This window comes from Oncorhynchus mykiss, chromosome 25, assembly GCF_057628025.1.
Source record: "Oncorhynchus mykiss isolate SJ-2025 chromosome 25, ASM5762802v1, whole genome shotgun sequence".
In the NCBI taxonomy this organism is placed as follows: domain Eukaryota; kingdom Metazoa; phylum Chordata; class Actinopteri; order Salmoniformes; family Salmonidae; genus Oncorhynchus; species Oncorhynchus mykiss.
In genome coordinates this window covers 25,485,780-25,508,968 of record NC_143046.1, presented here as the reverse complement: position 1 = coordinate 25,508,968, position 23,189 = coordinate 25,485,780, and the positions used below count along the sequence as shown (strand labels likewise).

Sequence of the window (23,189 nt, the reverse complement as noted above, 5' to 3'; positions counted from 1 at the left end):
GTGACGGTGGTAACTAGTTTTCCCTCATATTTGCGTATGTTGTAGCTTAGACCCTAGTCTGAGGTTTTTGTGTTGTGTCACCATTGGTTGACACACAACATGCTCTTGTCAGGTTGCACAGATAGTATTCTGTGTTGATTTAGGAGGATGTTCCTCTCTTTTCCCAACTACTTGTCCCTGTGCCTCCAGGTCCCATATGGGCCCTGTCTGGCCCGCACACAATGCATTTGTAAAGTATTCAGACCCCTTCACTTTTTCCACATTTTGTTACATTACAGGCTTATACTAAAATGGATTACATTGTTTTTTCCCCTCATCAATCTATTCACAATACCCCATAATGACAAAGCAAAAATATTTTTTATTTTGCAAATTTATGAAAAAACTAATAAAATATCACATTTACATTCAGTACCACTCAAAAGTTTGGACACACCTACTCCTTCCAGGATTTTTATTTATTTGGACTATTTCCTACATTGTAGAATAATAGTGAAGACATCAAAATGATGAAATAACACATGGAGTCATGTAATAACCAAAAAAGTGTTAAACAAATCAAAAAATATTTATAAAAAATATATATAAAACAACCCCACATTTTATGTCTGAGATTCTTCTAAGTAGCCAAACCAGATGGGATGGCACATTTAGGCTTTCTGGTGAGGTGGTTGATATTGAAGACCTGAAGGTTAGTAGTTGGACTGAAACCAACTTCCTACAAATGGTAGAGTAGGCGCTATTAAGTCACTTCACCAATCACAGGGCCAGAGTACACACGGTAAGGGTTACGTAAAGAGAGGTGTGGCTTGTGACCAGAGAAACCACCAGAGGATGTTATAATAATGATAAAATGGTATTGCTGCGTGCTGGTTGCATTTATGTTTTACTCAACCTGCATATCTTCCTTCTCCAGGATTTCTCAATTCTGTGTCGGACATGTTTGGGGGAAAATCCATACATCCGCATAGTAAGTAGTTTAACTTTGTCTTGATTTGGCAAAATATTTTAGCTGCTAGTTTGCATCTGTCATTTATACTAAACTAAAATATAAATGCAACATGTGAAGTGTTGGTCCCATGTTTCACGAGCTGAAATAAAAGATCACAGAAATATTCCATACTCACAAAAAGCTTTTCTCTCAAATTTTGTGTGCAAATTTGTTTACATCCCTGTAAGTGAGAATATCTCCTTTGCCAAGATAATTCATCCAAGTGACAGATTAAACAGCATGATCGTTACACAGTGCACCTTGTGCTGGGGACAGTAAATGACCACTCTAAAATGTGCAGTTTTGTCACAACACAATGCCACAGATGCCTTAACTTTTGAGGGAGCGTGCAATTGGCATGCTGACTGCAGGAATGTCCACCAGAGCTTTTGCCAGAGAATTGAATGTTAATTTCTCTACCATAATCTGCCTCCAACGCCGTTATTGAGAATTTTGCAGTACGTCCAACCGGCCTCACCAACTGCAGACAATGTGAAACCATGCCAGCCCAGGACCTCCACATCGAGTTTCTTCACCTGCAGGATCTTCTGAGACCAGCCAACCGGACAGCTGATGAAACTGGGTTTGCACAACCTAAGAATTTCTGTACAAACTGTCAGAAATTGTCTCAGGGAAGCTCATCTGCATGCTCGTCGTCCTCACCAGGGTCTTGACCTGACTGCAGTGTGACGTCGTGACTGACTTCAGTGGGTAAATGCTCGCCTTCAATGGCCACTGGCACGCTTGAGTGTGCTCTTCATAAATTAATCATGGTTTCAACTGTACCGGCAGATGGCAGACAGCATGTATGGCGTTGTGTGGGCGAGCGTTTTGCTAATGTCAATGTTGTGAACAGAGTGCCCCGTGGTGTCTGTGGGGTTATGGTATGGACAGGCAAACGTTAGACAACGAACACAATTGCATTTTATCGATGCCAATTTGAATGCACAGAGATACCATGGCAAGATCCTGAGGCCCATTGCCGTGCCGTACATCTGCCGCCAACACTTCATGTTTCAGCATGATAATGCACAACTCCAAATCGCAAGGATCTGTACACAAATAATGTCACTTTAATAATGTTTACATTTCCTACCTTGCTCATCTCATGTACAGTGAGGGAAAAAAGTTTTTGGTCCCCTGCTGATTTTGTACTTTTTCCCACTGATAAAGAAATGATCCGTCTATAATTTTAATGGTAGGTTTATTTGAACAGTGAGAGACTGAATAACAACAAAAAAAATCCAGAAAAAGCAATCAATCAATCAAATTACAAACTCTCCACCATTGGCCAAGACCAAAGAGCTCTCCAAGGATGTCAGGGACAAGATTGTAGACTTACACAAGGCTGGAATGGGCTACAAGACCATCGCCAAGCAGCTTGGTGAGAAGGTGTCAACAGTTGGTGCGATTATTCGCAAATGGAAGAAACACAAAAGAACTGTCAATCTCCCTCGGCCTGGGGCTCCATGCAAGATCTCACCTCGTGGAGTTGCAATGATCATGAGAACGGTGAGGAATCAGCCCAAGGCAACAAAGGTGTGGCTCAAGAAGAAGCACATTAAGGTCCTGGAGTGGCCTAGCCAGTCTCCAGACCTTAATCCCATAGAAAATCTGTGGAGGGAGCTGAAGGTTTGAGTTGCCAAACGTCAGCCTCGAAACCTTAATGACTTGGAGAAGATCTGCAAAGAGGAGTTGGACAAAATCCCTCCTGAGATGTGTGCAAACCTGGTGGCCAACTACAAGAAACGTCTGACCTCTGTGATTGCCAACAAGGGTTTTGCCACCAAGATCTAAGTCATGTTTTGCAGAGGGGTCAAATACTTATTTCCCTCATTAAAAAGCAAATCAATTTCTAACATTTTTGACATGTGTTTTTCTGGATTTTGTTGTTGTTATTCTGTCTCTCACTGTTCAAATAAACATACCATTAATATTATAGACTAATCATTTCTTTGTCAGTGGGCAAACGTACAAAATCAGCAGGGGATCAAATACTTTTTTCCCTCACTTTATATACTGTATTTTAAACCATCTATTGCATCTTGCCTATGCCGCATAGCCATCGCGCATCCATATATTTATATGTACATATTCTTATTCCATCCCCTTACATTGTGTGTGTGTATAAGGGAGTTGTTGTGAATTTTTGTTAGATATTACTGCCCTGTCGGAACGAGAAGCACAAGCATTTCGCTACACTCGCATTAACATCTGCTAACCATGTGTATGTGACTTTTTATTTGTTAAGGTATCTGTGACCAAGAGGTGCATCTGTATCCCAGTCATGTGGAATCCATATATTAGTGCCTAATTTATTTATTTAAATTGACTGATTTTCTTATATGAACTCTAAAATCAGTAAAATCTTTGAAATTGTTCTCAAATCAAATCAAATGTATTTATATAGCCCTTCGTACATCAGCTGATATCTCAAAGTGCTGTACAGAAACCCAGCCTAAAACCCCAAACAGCAAGCAATGCAGGTGTAGAAGCACGGTGGCTAGGAAAAACTCCCTAGAAAGGCCAAAACCTAGGAAGAAACCTAGAGAGGAGCCAGGCTATGTGGGGTGGCCAGTCCTCTTCTGGCTGTGCCGGGTGGAGATTATAACAGAACATGGCCAAGATGTTAAAATGTTCATAAATGACCAGCATGGTCGAATAATACTAAGGCAGAACAGTTGAAACTGGAGCAGCAGCACAGTCAGGTGGACTGGGGACAGCAAGGAGTCATGTCAGGTATTCCTGGGGCATGGTCCTAGGGCTCAGGTCCTCCGAGAGAGAGAAAGAAAGAGAGAATTAGAGAGAGCATATGTGGGATGGCCAGTCCTCTTCTGGCTGTGCCGGATGGAGATTATAACAGAACATGGCCAAGATGTTCAAATGTTCATAAATGACCAGCATGGTCGAATAATAATAAGGCAGAACAGTTGAAACTGGAGCAGCAGCACGGCCAGGTGGACTGGGCACAGCAAGGAGTCATCATGTCAGGTAGTCCTGGGGCATGGTCCTAGGGCTCAGGTCCTCCGAGAGAGAGAAAGAAAGAGAGAAGGAGAGAATTAGAGAACGCACACTTAGATTCACACAGGACACCGAATAGGACAGGAGAAGTACTCCAGATATAACAAACTGACCCTAGCCCCCCGACACATAAACTACTGCAGCATAAATACTGGAGGCTGAGACAGGAGTGGTCAGGAGACACTGTGGCCCCATCCGAGGACACCCCCGGACAGGGCCAAACAGGAAGGATATAACCCCACCCACTTTGCCAAAGCACAGCCCCCACACCACTAGAGGGATATCTTCAACCACCAACTTACCATCCTGAGACAAGGCTGAGTATAGCCCACAAAGACCTCCGCCACGGCACAACCCAAGGGTGGGGGGGGGGGGGGTGCCAACCCAGACAGGATGACCACATCAGTGAATCAACCCACTCAGGTGACGCACCCCCTCCAGGGACGGCATGAGAGAGCCCCAGTAAGCCAGTGACTCAGCCCCTGTAATAGGGTTAGAGGCAGAGAATCCTAGTGGAAAGAGGGGAACCGGCCAGGCAGAGACAGCAAGGGCGGTTCGTTGCTCCGGGGCCTTTCCGTTCTCTTTATATTTTTGTTCAGTGTATGATTCAAGAGAAGTGACTGGCCTGGTATTAGGAGTGTGCTTCACTTGGATTTGGTTTATATCAAGCTTCAGAAGCCTGGAGTATGGTATGTCACTGATGTCTTACCTGGAGTATGGTATGTCACTGATGTCTCACCTGGAGTATGGTACGTCACTGATGTCTTACCTGGAGTATGGTACGTCACTGATGTCTCACCTGGAGTATGGTACGTCACTGATGTCTTACCTGGAGTATGGTACGTCACTGATGTCTTACCTGGAGTATGGTACGTCACTGATGTCTTACCTGGAGTATGGTACGTCACTGATGTCTTACCTGGAGTATGGTACGTCACTGATGTCTTACCTGGAGTATGGTACGTCACTGATGTCTTACCTGGAGTATGGTACGTCACTGATGTCTCACCTGGAGTATGGTACGTCACTGATGTCTCACCTGGAGTATGGTACGTCACTGATGTCTTACCTGGAGTATGGTACAACACTGATGTCTTACCTGGAGTATGGTACGTCACTGATGTCTCACCTGGAGTATGGTACGTCACTGATGTCTCACCTGGAGTATGGTACGTCACTGATGTCTTACCTGGAGTATGGTACGTCACTGATGTCTTACCTGGAGTATGGTACGTCACTGATGTCTTACCTAGAGTATGGTACGTCACTGATGTCTTACCTGGAGTATGGTACGTCACTGATGTCTTACCTAGAGTATGGTACGTCACTGATGTCTTACCTGGAGTATGGTACGTCACTGATGTCTTACCTAGAGTATGGTACGTCACTGATGTCTTACCTGGAGTATGGTACAACACTGATGTCTTACCTGGAGTATGGTACAACACTGATGTCTCACCTGGAGTATGGTACGTCACTGATGTCTTACCTGGAGTATGGTACGTCACTGATGTCTTACCTGGAGTATGGTACAACACTGATGTCTTACCTGGAGTATGGTACGTCACTGATGTCTCACCTGGAGTATGGTACGTCACTGATGTCTTACCTGGAGTATGGTACGTCACTGATGTCTTACCTAGAGTATGGTACGTCACTGATGTCTCACCTGGAGTATGGTACGTCACTGATGTCTCACCTGGAGTATGGTACGTCACTGATGTCTTACCTAGAGTATGGTATGTCACTGATGTCTTACCTGTACCACCTTACTACCTGTTTAAGCCACGGCTACTTTGTATTGACTAGAGCTGCCTGTAGAAGTACCAAATCAAAGGTTTTAAGACACCGGGCTGAACATCAATGATGACGTGCCGAAGTCAGACGTAAACAAGGAGTACTACAAACAATATGGAGAGAGACGTATGGAGGGGGAGAGGAGGCTGCAGCCCTGTTATTTCTGTGATCACATATTCAACAGTCAGTGTTTTCCCCTGTTACCTCCCTCATCTCCCAACTCCCTTTGCCCCCAGATAGGGAACTCTGACAGGACACGGCCAGAGGGTCTCCTGGGTAAGGCCCCCTGCTCCAGTGAGATGCTGCTGAAGCTGGCCCTATTACAAGAGGAATAGACCCCACATCTGCTCCTTCTGGGTGAATGGAGAGTGCAAGAGAGGAGTGTCCCTACAGGTGAGAATGCCATTAAACGATAGCTCTATCTCTTTTCAAGCGCTACAGTTGGGTCTTGTTTATACAGTCCAATGACTAAATACAGCCCTGGCTACCTCCTGTCTGAATGACTTGTACTGATGCTGAAATTTCACTTGGTGGTGCTGTTGAGGAATAAATCAACCTGCATTGACTGGGGACAACTCTCCTCCTTCCCGTTCTCTCTTCAACCCCAGGCACGAGAGGCCCACAGACCCAGACGATCCCCTGGCAGACTAGAACATTATGGACCGTTACTATGGTTCCAACGACCCTGTGGCTGACAAGCCGAGGATACCATACTCGATGTAGGGGGGCTTCCAAAATATCCAACAAGGATATTTGGGGCAGTTTCAACGATCTGTGACAGATGGTTGTGGTGTGCTCCTACAGGAATCGCTTCTACCAGTTTGGGGAGATCTGGACCACCACCATCGTCCAGAAGCAGCAGTGTGCCTTCATCCAATTTGCCACATGGCAGGCGGCTGAGCTCGCCGCTTAGAAGTCCTTCAACAAGCTCATTATCAACCATGGACGCAGGCTTACCATCAAGTGGGGCAGGTAAGAGATCAAGAGGAGAGGAACAGAAAGTACTGCATGTCCCTCCTTTCTAACCAGATGGGGACAACCCTGTACGATGGGGCAGAGTGTAAGACTTGCTGACTTATTGGGTATTTGGGCTCCATGTGACAGTCTACCTAGTAATCCTGTACTGCAATGAGTTGTGACTGGCCAGGTCCCAGGCAGCCAGAGGGAAGGAGGCCATCAAGGACAGGGTCAGTGAGATGGGAACCAAACTGGACCCTGTACCAGGACTGCCTGGAGGTGAATGTCTGATGTCTGGGATGCATTGAGAGGGTGTGTGTGTGTGTGTGTGTGTGTAAGCCTGTGTGTGTGTGTGAGCCTGTGTGTGTGTGAGCCTGTGTGTGTGTGAGCCTGTGTATGTGCATGCAAGCCTAAGTCTGACTGTCTTCTCTCTCCCACCTGCTCTACTAACTACTTCAACCTGGAGCCTGGTACCTCTCCTAATGTCATGAACCTCTCCCGGTACTCTCCTAGTGTCATGAACCTCTCCCTACCTCCCGGTACCTCTCCTAATGTCATGAAACTCTCCCTGTACCTCTCCTAATGTCATGAACCTGTCCCTACCTCCCGGTACCTCTCCTAATGTCATGAACCTCTCCCTATCTCCCGGTACCTCTCCTAATGTCATTAACATCTCCTTGCCCCCCAGTACCTCTCCTAATGTCACGAATCTCTCCCTACCTCCCGGTACCTCTCCTAATGTCATGAACCTCTCCCTACCTCCCGGTACCTCTCCTAATGTCATGAATCTCTCCCTACCTCCCGGTACCTCTCCTAATGTCATTAACATCTCCTTGCCCCACAGTACCTCTCCTAATGTCGTGAACAACTCCTTGCCCCCCACTACCTCCAGGTACCAGTCTCTCCTTTGTCCTGTGATGGATAGGGGAAACTGCTGGCTATACTTGTGCTATATCACTGAGCTACCTCTGTGTTGGTCCTGCTGTGTGTCTGTTGTGCTATGTCACTGAGCTACCTCTGTGTTGACCCTGCTGTGTGTCTTTTGTGCTATGTCACTGAGCTACCTCTGTGTTGACCCTGCTGTGTGTCTGTTGTGCGTATCTCTTCTCCCCTTCAGGTTTTGGTGGTCCTGTTTCACATGGGTTCCATGGGTCCCCCTCTTCCCCCTTCATGGGTATGAGATCCCCAGGACACATCCACTACCCTTCCCAGGATCTCCAGCGCATGGGAGCCCATGCTGCCCGCCACGGCGACTAGTTGCCATGTCGGTACTTCGTTATGCCAAAAAGCTCTGTGGTCGAGAGAATTGCTCTGGGTAGACGTTTCTCTTAGGCACAGATCTAGGATCAGCTTACCTTCCCCCAATCCTCGCCATAGTTATTAGGGGGAAAAACACAGAACCGACCTCGGATCTGCTTTCAGGCGCAACGTCCTCATCCTACTTCTTGAGGTTAACAAGGGTGTTACAAAATGTCTGCCCACTCACTCAGATTAACCATATCTCAGCAGTGGATTTGAGTTAACAGCAAACAACTAAAGGCGTGAAATCAAATCCAACTCAATCTTGGAATTTGGTATCATAAGTGCATTCTTTTAAGTTTTAAGGGCTACTGTGTTTTGTGCGTGGTGGTGCATAATGTAATCTGTATACCCACCCGTCATGGATCGGTGTATTTAGTGTACATCATAAGAGTTGTTGAAATGTGCCAAGCATCCTGCAGAGTCGATCTCTTGAGAGGAACATTTTTAGATTCTCATTCATATTATGGATTTGTTTCTCACTTTGATACAATTTTATTATTGTAATGTTTCACGTATGTTGTCCGCTTATGCCATTAAAACAAGTACTCTATCATTTACATTAATCAAGATCACACTGTCAGTCCTTTATAAACAGGGGGGGTCTGAAAGAGGGAGGGATGAGTGAACAGGGGATGGGAAGGGAGGCAAGTGGTGAGGTGAATGGGGGAGTGAGGATGGGTAAGAGGGCATTAAGATGAAAGAAAGGAGGAGTCACTCAATAACAGGGATCACTCGAGTTACAAGTTGCCCCTAACCACAGATCTACTCTTATCCTAACTATTAAACAGATGAAAATATCTGTATTTTGAGGCAACTTCTTCCTCATCCGGATAGGTCATCTTTGAATCCAGAGGGATGAGGATGGGTAATAAGAGCAGATTAATGCTTCAGTCTTTTAGCCTGTGATGTCACCAGAAGTTTGAAGGACGTAGGTGAGCAGTGGGCCAATCACAGGTCGGTGGATTCAGGGGAGTAGTCGTGACCCCATCCCCGTGGTGCTCTGTTGAAGTTGGGCCGTTTACACATGCGGTCCAAGGTCGTACCAGGGAGGTGCTGTGAGTCCAACAGCTCGAACCCCATCACTGGGATCACCCTCTTACTCTGCTGCTGTGGGCCTCCAAAAGGTGTGGCCGCTCTGAGAGAAAGAGGGATGAATGTGTTGTAAGTGTTTGAGTGTATCTTTGAGGAAGGGAATGACTCAGTATATCCAGCCTTACATAACCTCAAATACATTCGCTGGGTACCAGATCTTTCTCACTCAACTGTCAGATCTAAAGTGGAAGCTTTTAGATTGTTATGTGATGCCCAGTCATCCACACAGCTCTAATGACCCTGCCTGGCCTGGACTAGTGACATTCTAGGTCTGAAATAATTCAGGAATCATTTGACTATAGATGGAGCGCTGTGGCCCACACAGTTTGTGTGACTCAGACTTACTTTAGATTATACTCAATTAAACTCACATACCTCGTTAATTAAAGGAGTAAACCAATCCATCCATGTGTGCTTCAGTTACTGAGTGACTGGCACCACATGAGTGGCAGTGCACTAATGAAGTGTGACGTTTAGCCTTTATTCTGGGAGTTGCCTCACACTGCGTGTGCCAGGGTAAGAGGAGCCCCTTCGTGCACCATCGGTCTTTAAGGGACTGACTCTTCCCCTTCTTTCTGGAGCCTGCTTTAAAATAGCCAAATGCCGGACAGTCACAGTCCAAGGAGGTGCGAGCCAGAGATGGGATTACTTTTCAAAGGGAGTGGAAACATGGACGGGCGCCGAGAGAAGCTAATTCGAGATAATTGTGTTATTGATTTGATAGCATGCTTCGGTCATCTGCGGCTTTATTTGAAGACGGGGGTTTAAGATTGGTTGTCTTTCCAAAGAAAACAATGCATAATATTGTCCTGCCTTTGAAGTGTGAAGTCGTCAGAGGTCCTTTAGTCTAGCCTAGTTGTTGTCAGGGTTACACCTCAAGTTAGTGGGCCGGGTCTCTACGTTTGATCTGGCTGCACCTTTTGTTGTCAGGGTTACATCTCTAGTTGGCGGGCGGTAGTGTGGCCCCCTGTGGGTTAGTGAGGTGGTGAGACTGACCTGTTGAAGCACCTGTAGTTGGCCGGCTGTAGTGTGGCCCCCCGTGGGAGCTGGGTGCTGAGAGTCAACAGGAGCCTGTCACTGTCACCCAGGGCTTCCCTCCAGGGGGAACAGTAGGACCTGGTTGTCAGGTTGAACTTCTCACGGGGGATCTCCTTCAGGGGGCTCCCGTAGCCTGAGGTGAGAGGTAAAAGGTCAGACAAGACTCAAGACAGTCCCTGAAACTTAGACATCTACATAAACTTGTCTGATCTGATATTGGTCCTGGCTTCAATAACAAGTGTTAAACTTGGTATCAATCCAGCACAATAAACAAGCTGGCTGTCAAAGATTAACCTAGTGTCAGGACAGGACATGGTTACCCTCACTAACCTGGTATCAAGTTATGGTTACCCTGACTAACCTAGTGTCAGGACATGGTTACCCTGACTAACCTAGTGTCAGGACATGGTTACCCTGACTAACCTGGTGTCAGGACAGGACATGGTTACCCTGACTAACCTAGTGTCAGGACAGGACATGGATACCCTGACTAACCTAGTGTCAGGACAGGACATGGTTACCCTTACTAACCTGGTGTCAAGTTATGGTTACCCTGAGTAACCTAGTATCAGGACATGGTTAACCTGACTAACCTAGTATCAGGATATGGATACCCTGACTAACCTAGTGTCAGGTCAGGACATGGTTACCCTGACTGACCTAGTGTCAGGACATGGTTACCCTGACTAACCTAGTGTCAGGACAGGACATGGTTACCCTGACTAACCTAGTGTCAGGACAGAACATGGTTACCCTGACTAACCTAGTGTCAAGTCAGGACATGGTTACCTTGACTAACCTAGTGTCAGGACATGGTTACCCTGACTAACCTAGTGTCAGGATTATGGTTACCCTGACTAACCTAGTGTTATTTAAGGACATGGTTACCCTGACTAACCTAGTGTCAGGATATGGATACTCTGACTAACCTGGTGTAAGGACATGGTTACCCTGACTAACCTGGTGTAAGGACATGGTTACCCTGACTAACCTAGTGTCAAGTCAGGACATGCTTACCCTGATTAACCTAGGGTCAGGACATGGTTGCCCTAACTAACCTGGTGACAAGTTATGGTTACCTGACTAACCTAGTATCAGGACATGGTTAACCTGACTAACCTAGTGTCAGGATGTGGTTACCCTGACTAACCTAGTGTCAGGACAGGACATGGTTACCCTTACTAACCTAGTGTCAAGTTATGGTTACCCTGACTAACCTAGTATCAGGACATGGTTAACCTGACTAACCTAGTGTCAGGATATGGTTACCCTGACTAACCTAGTGTCAGGACATGGTTACCCTGACTAACCTAGTGTCAGGACAGGACATGGTTAACCTGACTAACCTAGTGTCAGGATATGGTTACCCTGACTAACCTAGTGTCAGGTCAGGACATGGTTACCCTGACTGACCTAGTGTCAGGACAGGACATGGTTACCCTGACTAACCTAGTGTCAGGACAGGACATGGTTACCCTGACTAACCTAGTGTCAGGTCAGGACATGGATACCCTGACTAACCTAGAGTCAGGACAGGACATGGTTACCCTCACTAACCTGGTGTCAAGTTATGGTTACCCTGACTAACCTAGTATCAGGACATGGTTAACCTGACTAACCTAGTGTCAGGATATGGATACCCTGACTAACCTATGTGTCGAGACAAGGTTATCCCGACTAACCTAGTGTCAGGTCAGGACATGGTTACCCTGACTAACCTAGTGTCAGGACATGGTTACCCTGACTAACCTGGTGTCAGGACAGGACATGGTTACCCTGACTAACCTAGTGTCAGGACATGGTTACCCTTACTAACCTGGTGTCAAGTTATGGTTACCCTGAGTAACCTAGTATCAGGACATGGTTAACCTGACTAACCTAGTGTCAGGATATGGTTACCCTGACTAACCTATGTGTCGGGACAAGGTTACCCTGACTAACCTAGTGTCAGGACATGGTTACCCTGATTAACCTAGTGTCAGGACAGGTCATGGTTACCCTGACTAACCTAGTGTCAGGACAGGTCATGGTTACCCTGACTAACCTATGTGTCAGGACAGGTCATGGTTACCCTGACTAACCTAGTGTCAGGACAGGACATGGTTTCCCTTACTAACCTGGTGTCAAGTTGTGGTTACCCTGACTAACCTAGTATCAGGACATGGTTAACCTGACTAACCTAGTGTCAGGATATGGTTACCCTGACTAACCTAGTGTCAGGTCAGGACATGGTTACCCTGCCTAACCTAGTGTCAGGAAAGGACATGGTTAACCTGACTAACCTAGTGTCAGGACAGGACATGGTTACCCTGACTAACCTAGTGTCAGGACAGGACATGGTTACCCTGCCTAAGCTAGTGTCAGGACAGGACATGGTTACCCTGACTAACCTAGTGTCAGGACAGGACATGGTTACCCTGACTAACCTAGTGTCAGGACAGGACATGGTTACCCTGACTAACGTAGTGTCAGGTCAGGACATGGTTACCCTGACTAACCTAGTGTCAGGACATGGTTACCCTGACTAACCTAGTGTCAAGTCAGGACGTGGTTACCCTGACTAACCTAGTGTCAGGACATGGTTACCCTGACTAATCTAGTGTCAGGTCAGGACATGGTTAACCTGACTTACCTAGTGTCAGGTCAAGACATCGTTACCCTGACTAACCTAGTGTCAGGGCAGGACATGGTTACACTGACTAACCTAATGTCAGGTCAGGACATGGTTACCCTGACTTACCTAGTGTCAGGTCAAGACATGGTTACCCTGACAAACCTAGTGTCAGGACAGGACATGGTTACCCTGACTAACCTAGTGTCAGGACAGGACATGGTTACCCTGACTAACCTAGTGTCAGGACAGGACATGGTTACCCTGACTAACCTAGTGTCAGGACAGGACATGGTTACCCTGACTAACCTAGTGTCAAGTCAGGACATGGTTACCCTGACTAACCTAGTGTCAAGTCAGGACATGGTTACCCGGACTAACCTAGTGTCAGGACATGGTTACCCTGACTAACCTAGTGTCAGGAAAGGACATGGTTACCCTGACTAACCTAGTGTCAGGACAGGACATGGTTACCCTGACTAACCTAGTGTCAGGACAGGACATGGTTACCCTGACTAACCTAGTGTCAGGACATGGTTACCCTGACTAACCTAGTGTCAGGACATTTTTACCCTGACTAACCTAGTGTCAGGACATGATTACCCTGACTAACCTAGTGTTAGGACAGGACAAGGTTACCCTGACTAACCTAGTGTCAGGTTAGGACATGGTTACCCTGACTAACCTATGGTCAGGACAGGACATGGTTACCCTGACTAACCTATGGTCAGGAATTTACATGGTTACTCTGACTAACCTATGGTCAGGAATTGACATGGTTACCCTGACTAACCTAGTGTCAGGTCAGGACATGGTTACCCTGACTAACCTAGTGTCAGGTCAGGACATGGTTACCCTGACTAACCTAGTGTCAGGACAGGACATGGTTACCTTGACTAACCTAGTGACAGGACATGGTTACCCTGACTAACCTAGTGTCAAGTCAGGACATGGTTACCCGGACTAACCTAGTGTCAGGACATTTTTACCCTGACTAACCTAGTGTCAGGACATGATTACCCTGACTAACCTAGTGTCAGGTCTGGACATGGTTACCCTGACTAACCTAGTGTTAGGACAGGACAAGGTTACCCTGACTAACCTAGTGTCAGGTTAGGACATAGTTACCCTGACTAACCTATGGTCAGGAATTGACATGGTTACTCTGACTAACCTATGGTCAGGAATTGACATGGTTACCCTGACTAACCTAGTGTCAGGTCAGGACATGGTTACCCTGACTAACCTAGTGTCAGGTCAGGACATGGTTACCCTCACTAACCTAGCGTCAGGACAGGACATGGTTACCCTGACTAACCTAGTGACAGGACATTGTTACGCTGACTAACCTAGTGTCAGGACATGGTTACCCTGACAAACCTAGTGTCAGGACATGGTTACCCTGACTAACCTAGTTTCAGGACATGGTTACCCTGACTAACCTAGTTTCAGGACATGGTTACCCTGACTAACCTAGTTTCAGGACATGGTTACCCTGACTAACCTAGTTTCAGGACATGGTTACCCTGACTAACCTAGTGTCAGGACATGGTTACCCTGACTAACCTAGTGTCAGGTCAAGATATGGTTACCCTGACTAACCTAGTGTCAGGACATGGTTACCCTGACTAACCTGGTGTCAGGACAGGACATGGTTACCCTGACTAACCTAGTGTCAGGACATGGTTACCCTTACTAACCTGGTGTCAAGTTATGGTTACCCTGAGTAACCTAGTATCAGGACATGGTTAACCTGACTAACCTAGTGTCAGGATATGGTTACCCTGACTAACCTATGTGTCGGGACAAGGTTACCCTGACTAACCTAGTGTCAGGACATGGTTACCCTGATTAACCTAGTGTCAGGACAGGTCATGGTTACCCTGACTAACCTAGTGTCAGGACAGGTCATGGTTACCCTGACTAACCTATGTGTCAGGACAGGTCATGGTTACCCTGACTAACCTAGTGTCAGGACAGGACATGGTTTCCCTTACTAACCTGGTGTCAAGTTGTGGTTACCCTGACTAACCTAGTATCAGGACATGGTTAACCTGACTAACCTAGTGTCAGGATATGGTTACCCTGACTAACCTAGTGTCAGGTCAGGACATGGTTACCCTGCCTAACCTAGTGTCAGGAAAGGACATGGTTAACCTGACTAACCTAGTGTCAGGACAGGACATGGTTACCCTGACTAACCTAGTGTCAGGACAGGACATGGTTACCCTGCCTAAGCTAGTGTCAGGACAGGACATGGTTACCCTGACTAACCTAGTGTCAGGACAGGACATGGTTACCCTGACTAACCTAGTGTCAGGACAGGACATGGTTACCCTGACTAACGTAGTGTCAGGTCAGGACATGGTTACCCTGACTAACCTAGTGTCAGGACATGGTTACCCTGACTAACCTAGTGTCAAGTCAGGACGTGGTTACCCTGACTAACCTAGTGTCAGGACATGGTTACCCTGACTAATCTAGTGTCAGGTCAGGACATGGTTAACCTGACTTACCTAGTGTCAGGTCAAGACATCGTTACCCTGACTAACCTAGTGTCAGGGCAGGACATGGTTACACTGACTAACCTAATGTCAGGTCAGGACATGGTTACCCTGACTTACCTAGTGTCAGGTCAAGACATGGTTACCCTGACAAACCTAGTGTCAGGACAGGACATGGTTACCCTGACTAACCTAGTGTCAGGACAGGACATGGTTACCCTGACTAACCTAGTGTCAGGACAGGACATGGTTACCCTGACTAACCTAGTGTCAGGACAGGACATGGTTACCCTGACTAACCTAGTGTCAAGTCAGGACATGGTTACCCTGACTAACCTAGTGTCAAGTCAGGACATGGTTACCCGGACTAACCTAGTGTCAGGACATGGTTACCCTGACTAACCTAGTGTCAGGAAAGGACATGGTTACCCTGACTAACCTAGTGTCAGGACAGGACATGGTTACCCTGACTAACCTAGTGTCAGGACAGGACATGGTTACCCTGACTAACCTAGTGTCAGGACATGGTTACCCTGACTAACCTAGTGTCAGGACATTTTTACCCTGACTAACCTAGTGTCAGGACATGATTACCCTGACTAACCTAGTGTTAGGACAGGACAAGGTTACCCTGACTAACCTAGTGTCAGGTTAGGACATGGTTACCCTGACTAACCTATGGTCAGGACAGGACATGGTTACCCTGACTAACCTATGGTCAGGAATTTACATGGTTACTCTGACTAACCTATGGTCAGGAATTGACATGGTTACCCTGACTAACCTAGTGTCAGGTCAGGACATGGTTACCCTGACTAACCTAGTGTCAGGTCAGGACATGGTTACCCTGACTAACCTAGTGTCAGGACAGGACATGGTTACCTTGACTAACCTAGTGACAGGACATGGTTACCCTGACTAACCTAGTGTCAAGTCAGGACATGGTTACCCGGACTAACCTAGTGTCAGGACATTTTTACCCTGACTAACCTAGTGTCAGGACATGATTACCCTGACTAACCTAGTGTCAGGTCTGGACATGGTTACCCTGACTAACCTAGTGTTAGGACAGGACAAGGTTACCCTGACTAACCTAGTGTCAGGTTAGGACATAGTTACCCTGACTAACCTATGGTCAGGAATTGACATGGTTACTCTGACTAACCTATGGTCAGGAATTGACATGGTTACCCTGACTAACCTAGTGTCAGGTCAGGACATGGTTACCCTGACTAACCTAGTGTCAGGTCAGGACATGGTTACCCTCACTAACCTAGCGTCAGGACAGGACATGGTTACCCTGACTAACCTAGTGACAGGACATTGTTACGCTGACTAACCTAGTGTCAGGACATGGTTACCCTGACAAACCTAGTGTCAGGACATGGTTACCCTGACTAACCTAGTTTCAGGACATGGTTACCCTGACTAACCTAGTTTCAGGACATGGTTACCCTGACTAACCTAGTTTCAGGACATGGTTACCCTGACTAACCTAGTTTCAGGACATGGTTACCCTGACTAACCTAGTGTCAGGACATGGTTACCCTGACTAACCTAGTGTCAGGTCAAGATATGGTTACCCTGACTAACCTAGTGTCAGGACATGGTTACCCTGACTAACCTAGTGTCAGGTCAGGACATGGATACCCTGATGTGCTGAACACTATCAACCAGAATGTTATCAGATATTCGCAAATACTGCTTTATAAACAAACTGTCAATCAAAAGAGTTGCCTCACATTGTCCTTCCTGCCTACTCCTATAGTAGTTGTTCTTATATACCCACATGGGTGGTAAAACGGAAACTCAAAAGGATATTTCACCCCAAAGTCAAAGTTTATAATTTCCCTACCTCAAAAGTTATCTGAAGTAAAACTGACCCCATATTCCAAACTCTGAATTAGAGTGACCTAGTACTGGTAACTAATCCCTCCTGTCAACCTCTGAATTAGAGGTGACCTAGTCCTGTTTACTAATCTCTCCTGCCAATCTCTGAATTAGAGGTGACCTAGTCCTAGTAACTAATCCTTCCTGTCAACCTCTGAATTAAAGGTGACCTAGTCCTGTTTACTAATCTCTCCTGCCAATCTCTGAATTAGAGGTGACCTAGTCCTAGTAACTAATCCTTCCAGTCAACCTCTGAATTAGAGGTGACCTAGTCCTGTTAACTAATCCTTCCTGTCAACTTCTGAATTAGAGGTGACCTAGTCCTGTTAACTAATCCTTCCTGTCAACCTCTGAATTAGGGGTGACCTAGTCCTGATAACTAATCCTTCCTGTCAACCTCTGAATTAGGGGTGACCTAGTCCTGGTAACTAATCCTTCCTGTCAACCTCTGAATTAGGGGTGACCTAGTCCTAGTAACTAATCCTTCCTGTCAACCTCTGCCAACCTCTCCCCTCCAGTGTTGCCAGCTACCTGGGGCGATGACATTGGGGCTGCCCTTCTTGGCCACAGTTTTCTGTAGGGTGGTGATCAGGCTGTGTTTGCCAGGCATCATATATGCCTGGTTCTCCTTCCCCCCCTGGGGCTCTTCTACTGTCTGGGAAGGCATGGGCTCTGGAAGGCCCTGGACAGGGACAGAATCATTTTCTGTGTTAGTGCCAAGTCAACTCTGTATCTCTACTATTTCCTGTTGTGTACGTTGTGTGAAAGCTGTACATGGATGGCAGGTGTAACACTGTGCAGTTATCTTGCTCTTGTTGGTCTATGCCTAGCAGCTGACCTACTAGATGCATTGTCATGGGAATGTTTGTCCAATGGTCATTTGACCATCTTAATGTTCCAATAACCTTGTCCAAGTTTCTCTAAGGAACTCTAAGGAACTGTGAGCGGGGACAGGCCAAGGTGTCCCAGCCTCATCAAACACAGCTGAGTCATAAATCCAACAGGCTAACAAGCTGCTGTACTGTACGTCAGGCAGACAGGTCTAACAGGCTAACAAGCTGCTGTACTGTACGTCAGGGAGACAGGTCTAACAGGCTAACAAGCTGCTGTACGTCAGGCAGACAGGTCTAACAGGCTAACAAGCTGCTGTACTGCACGCCAGGGAGACAGGTCTAACAGGCTAACAAGCTGCTGTACTGCACGTCAGGGAGACAGGTCTAACAGGCTAACAAGCTGCTGTACTGTACGTCAGGCAGACAGGTCTAACAGGCTAACAAGCTGCTGTACTGCACGTCAGGGAGACAGGTCTAACAGGCTAACAAGCTGCTGTACTGCACGTCAGGTAGACAGGTCTAACAGGCTAACAAGCTACTGTACTGCACGTCAGGCAGACAGGTCTAACAGGCTAACAAGCTGCTGTACTGTACGTCAGGGAGACAGGTCTAACAGGCTAACAAGCTGCTGTACGTCAGGGAGACAGGTCTAACAGGCTAACAAGCTGCTGTACGTCAGGCAGACAGGTCTAACAGGCTAACAAGCTGCTGTACGTCAGGCAGACAAGCTGCTGTACGTCAGGCAGACAGGTCTAACAGGCTAACAAGCTGCTGTACTGTACGTCAGGGAGACAGGTCTAACAGGCTAACAAGCTGCTGTACTGTACATCAGGGAGACAGGTCTAACAGGCTAACAAGCTGCTGTACTGTACATCAGGGAGACAGGTCTAACAGGCTAACAAGCTGCTGTACTGTACATCAGGCAGACAGGTCTAACAGGCTAACAAGCTGCTGTACTGCACGTCAGGGAGACATGTCTGCGGGTCTAACAGGCTAACAAGCTGCTGTACTGCACGTCAGGGAGACAGGTCTAACAGGCTAACAAGCTGCTGTACTGCACATTAGGCAGACATGTCTAACAGGCTAACAAGCTGCTGTACTGCACGTCAGGGAGACAGGTCTAACAGGCTAACAAGCTGCTGTACTGTACGTCAGGGAGACAGGTCTAACAGGCTAACAAGCTGCTGTACTGCACGTCAGGGAGACAGGTCTAACAGGCTAACAAGCTGCTGTACTGCACGTCAGGGAGACAGGTCTAACAGGCTAACAAGCTGCTGTACTGCACGTCAGGGAGACAGGTCTAACAGGCTAACAAGCTGCTGTACTGCACGTCAGGGAGACAGGTCTAACAGGCTAACAAGCTGCTGTATTGTACGTCAGCTAGACAGGTCTGCGGGTCTAACAGGCTAACAAGCTGCTGTACTGCACGTCAGGGAGACAGGTCTAACAGGCTAACAAGCTGCTGTACTGCACGTCAGGGAGACAGGTCTAACAGGCTAACAAGCTGCTGTACTGCACGTCAGGGAGACAGGTCTAACAGGCTAACAAGCTGCTGTACTGCACATCAGGGAGACAGGTCTGCGGGTCTAACAGGATATCTCACTGGATATGTCTCTACCACAGGAAGTTGGTGGCACCTTAGTTAGGGGAGGACTGGCTTGTGGTAATGGCTTGAGCGGAGTAGGTGGAATGGCATCAAATACATCAAACACATGGTTTAAGGCCATTCCATTGGCTCCGTTCCAGCCATTATTATGAGCCCTTCTTCCCTCAGCAGCCTCCACTGGTCTCTACAGTATGGCCTTGTTGTTTTTCCATAGAAATAGAACGTCTTTGAACATTGATTGAAAATTCTGTTCTGCATTGAAATGGCATGTCATCTAGCGGATAGATGCAGGGCTATGTGTGTGTTCTTACATTGCTGTATAAGTCGTTGACTTGGTTCTCCAGAGTGAACCTCTCCACCCTCTTCAGTCTCTCCTGGAACATGCGGGAGCCACGGTTGGACTGAAGGTTCAACTCTTCCATCATCACATCCTTGGGTATGCTGATCTTCTTCCCCAAGTTCAGACCTTCTGGTACACACACAAAGCACAGAATAAAGAGTATTATATATGACTTTCACTAGGTCTCAAAGTGCTTTCCGTTGTATGGTAACTCATCCCATTTGCCACTAAATAATTAATCAGGGGAAGACATGAACTGACAGACACAAACAGACAGATGCTCACAGAAACTAAGACACTGAAAGCGACATAGACTCAGATCTGAGAATAGAATCTGATTTATCTGTTTGACTGGTACAATGGCACCTCCACCCGCTGGCCCGTGTCAGTCAGAGAAACCCAGTGGATGACGCAACAGAGAGAGAACCCGGCTTCCCCCAGCAACAAGGGTTGCCTCAGGACTCATGCTCCCTGTAGTGTTCTGTATGTGGGATATTAAGGTCTATTCTTACTCTCAGCTCCAAACAATTCATTGAGGATCAACTGACCCGACCAAAATCATAACTCCAACTGTCATATCATCACTAATCCACAAGCCTAGTGTTGAGTTTACTACTATGGGCCAAATGTATCACAGTACTACTCTATTGCAACTTTGGAATACCCCTGAGTAGAAGGGTGTGTAATGTTTGTTGTGGTGCAGTGTCGGGTATATAAATAGGATGTTTGGAAGAAGCAGCTCTTATAGGAACACTGTCTCTCCCTCGCTTTCCTCTCACTCTCTCAGTAAAGGGTTATGTGAATTCCTGCCTTATACCAGTTGCGTTGTCGACAGGAGTTGCCTTTTGACGGGCCTGTATAAAACCCACCAGCCGGGGGTCGATCACATTATGCTGAGTCCGATGGGTCTGATGCCAATGCCTGTAACTGGCTAAGACCATCGGAAAACCAACAGACCCAGGCGGAATGCCCCCTGTGGAATGTTCAGCCCTCTGAGACTTCTAACTCCAGAGTTCTACAGTATACTCCTTGAGTTCAGGGGTTTACTCCCCCACATGCTCTTAGCTGAGGAGAATGCTTTGATGCTTTACTATACTACCGATGAAGACCAGAGTTGTGATGAAAGAGTCAATCCAGCCTATATTAATCTATACTCATAAGTGTGAGTAATAACATGTCAAAATATGTAGCTAAGTGAATAATCATTTATTTTCTGAGTGTTAAAACGTGTGATTAATTTACATTCGACAGTATATCCTATGCCTGTGTGTCTGAACGGTTTGCTACTGGTGTCAAACCTAATGTCCCCACCTCTGGAATTCAATCAAATGTATTTAATTCCATCTCTAGGCTGACAGACATTCAAACTTCGCTGTTCTCATAGCTTATTTCCCTCCCCGGAGGACAATGAAGTATAATCAGTTGAATGTCCCATAGAATTAAATAGAATAGTAATTTAATATGCAGTGGGGTCCCAAATGATTGACTCCCTTGATAAAGGTGAGTAATAATGACTGCATAAAATAAATAATTCAAATATTTAGCTATATTGTATGCTGAAAAAATTGGGAAATTATATTATTTTATGCTAATATAATTGCTCAAAGACAGAGATTTACTGTTACAAGAAATACAAAATTAATCTCAAAACGGCATGGGTCACAATTATTGACACCCCTAAAGATTTTTATGAATAAAGTAGTCAAATGTCTAGCATTTGGTTCCATATTCCTAGCATGCAATGACTACACACTTGTTGGATGCATAACGTCCCCTGTTATTGGTAATGGAGAGAGGTTAGCATGTCTTTGGGGTATGATATTTGACCCTATGTAACTTTGTCACTCTTTATCATGGCCATTTTTATCAAGGAGTCAATCATTTTGGACCCCACTGTATCTCTAAGTTCTTACCTCGCCCGGCCTCTGAACACAAAGCCCTGGACTGCTGCATCCTCTGCTTGGCCAGGTCATCATAAGGTGATTGCATCTTCCTCTGGTGGGGGACAGGTGGTGATGAGGATGGCTTAAGAGAGGTTAGGTACTGGTTCAGAAACACACTCGCTCAAATACACCCTTTAAATATTTTACAAGATCAGTAGGCTACTGTAGATTAGGCAACAGTTTGTCACTCAAACACAAAAACATGCACATACACATGAATGAATCATAGTATAATTTTAACAGATAAAAAAAGAACAATCTGTCAAGTATGTAAACATGAATAGAACTCATTAATATGTTGTTTGAGCGTATTATATTCTCTCCATCTTATTTAGAAAGTCCCTTGGAGATGAGCTTATTTTCTGGGATCCTGTACATCACATTGAGATGAGCTTGTTTTCTGGGATCCTGAACTCTGAACATCACATTGAGATGAGCTTGTTTTCTGGGATCCTGAACATCACATTGAGATGAGTTTGTTTTCTGGGATCCTGAACATCACATTGAGATGAGCTTGTTTTCTGGGATCCTGAACATCACATTGAGATGAGTGTTCCAGACATAACCCCACACCTGCTCCCCCTCAGCTTGGCTGCTAGCTAGAAAACCAATGAGATGTGTGAACACAGTAGTAAAACCTGGTATGTAGATCTTCACCCCACAATGTGCTGGCCAACAGCCAAGTTGGAGTAAAACCTTGTAGGATTCATAGCTCAACACCAGATCCTGCTGGTTGTGATTCAGTCTTACCTGTCTCGCCTGTCTCCTCTCACAGATTCAGCAGTAAAGGTGAAGTGATATGAGATTAGTATATCGCTGTGTGGTTTATCCTCCTGAATCCGGGATGCTTCCCTATCCCACTCTGATGCTTCTGATCTGCGAGGCAACAGTTTGTATACCAGTGATCCCTCTGTGCTTACCTCACTGGGTTATTTTAGCAGAGGCGAGGGGTGAGAGAGCCAGGGGGCGAGGGGGCTAGATGGGAGGGGGGTGTAAGGAGATGGGGTTGTAGGGGGATGAGAGGGGGGAGTAGGGGGTAAGGTTAAGGATCTACATCTCTGCCCTCCTATGTCCCTGATAATAAAAATCTGATCCCCTCTGTGTGTGTGTGTGTGTGTGCTGAGAGAACAGCTGCTGACTCAGTGCAGACAGTGACACTGAGCCCTCAGAGACAGAGACCAAACATTCAGCTGCTCCTTGACATAACAAACAGATAGATACACACATACAAAACCACACACAATCTTGCACAGCTAACCTTGTG

The 23,189-nt window shown here is 46.3% G+C and overlaps 1 protein-coding gene across 4 annotated transcripts; it reads right to left on the bottom strand.

Annotated features, from left to right (window-relative positions):
• Window positions 1–8,536: 8,536 nt before the first annotated feature.
• On the bottom strand, window positions 8,537–22,893 carry myoz3a (myozenin 3a). Of its 4 annotated transcripts, none has more exons than XM_036970021.2 (6): window positions 22,676–22,893; window positions 21,896–21,977; window positions 19,954–20,111; window positions 17,735–17,885; window positions 10,157–10,331; window positions 8,537–9,203 (listed from the first exon to the last, which is right to left on the bottom strand). In XM_036970021.2, exons 2-6 carry the CDS (start codon window positions 21,969–21,971, stop codon window positions 9,017–9,019), a joined length of 747 nt encoding a protein of 248 aa, XP_036825916.2. In that variant the 5' UTR covers window positions 21,972–21,977; window positions 22,676–22,893; the 3' UTR covers window positions 8,537–9,016. The 4 variants fall into 4 exon arrangements, with proteins under 4 accessions (XP_036825916.2, XP_036825918.2, XP_036825917.2 ...); XM_036970023.2 differs by having other exon boundaries at window positions 19,954–20,108; window positions 22,676–22,867; XM_036970022.2 differs by having other exon boundaries at window positions 21,896–22,007; window positions 22,676–22,856.
• Between the last annotated feature and the right edge of the window lie 296 nt (window positions 22,894–23,189).

Bases quoted from the DNA above. Each gene is read 5' to 3' on its own strand.
- myoz3a (XM_036970021.2), bottom strand. From the start codon at position 21,971: ATGCAATCACCTTATGATGACCTGGCCAAGCAGAGGATGCAGCAGTCC. The intron at 17,886-19,953 runs GTAAGAACACAC...GTCCCTGTCCAG, and splicing joins TCAACGACTTATACAGCAAT to GGCCTTCCAGAGCCCATGCC. The intron at 10,332-17,734 runs GTAGCTGGCAAC...CTCTCACCTCAG, and splicing joins CCCCAATGTCATCGCCCCAG to GCTACGGGAGCCCCCTGAAG.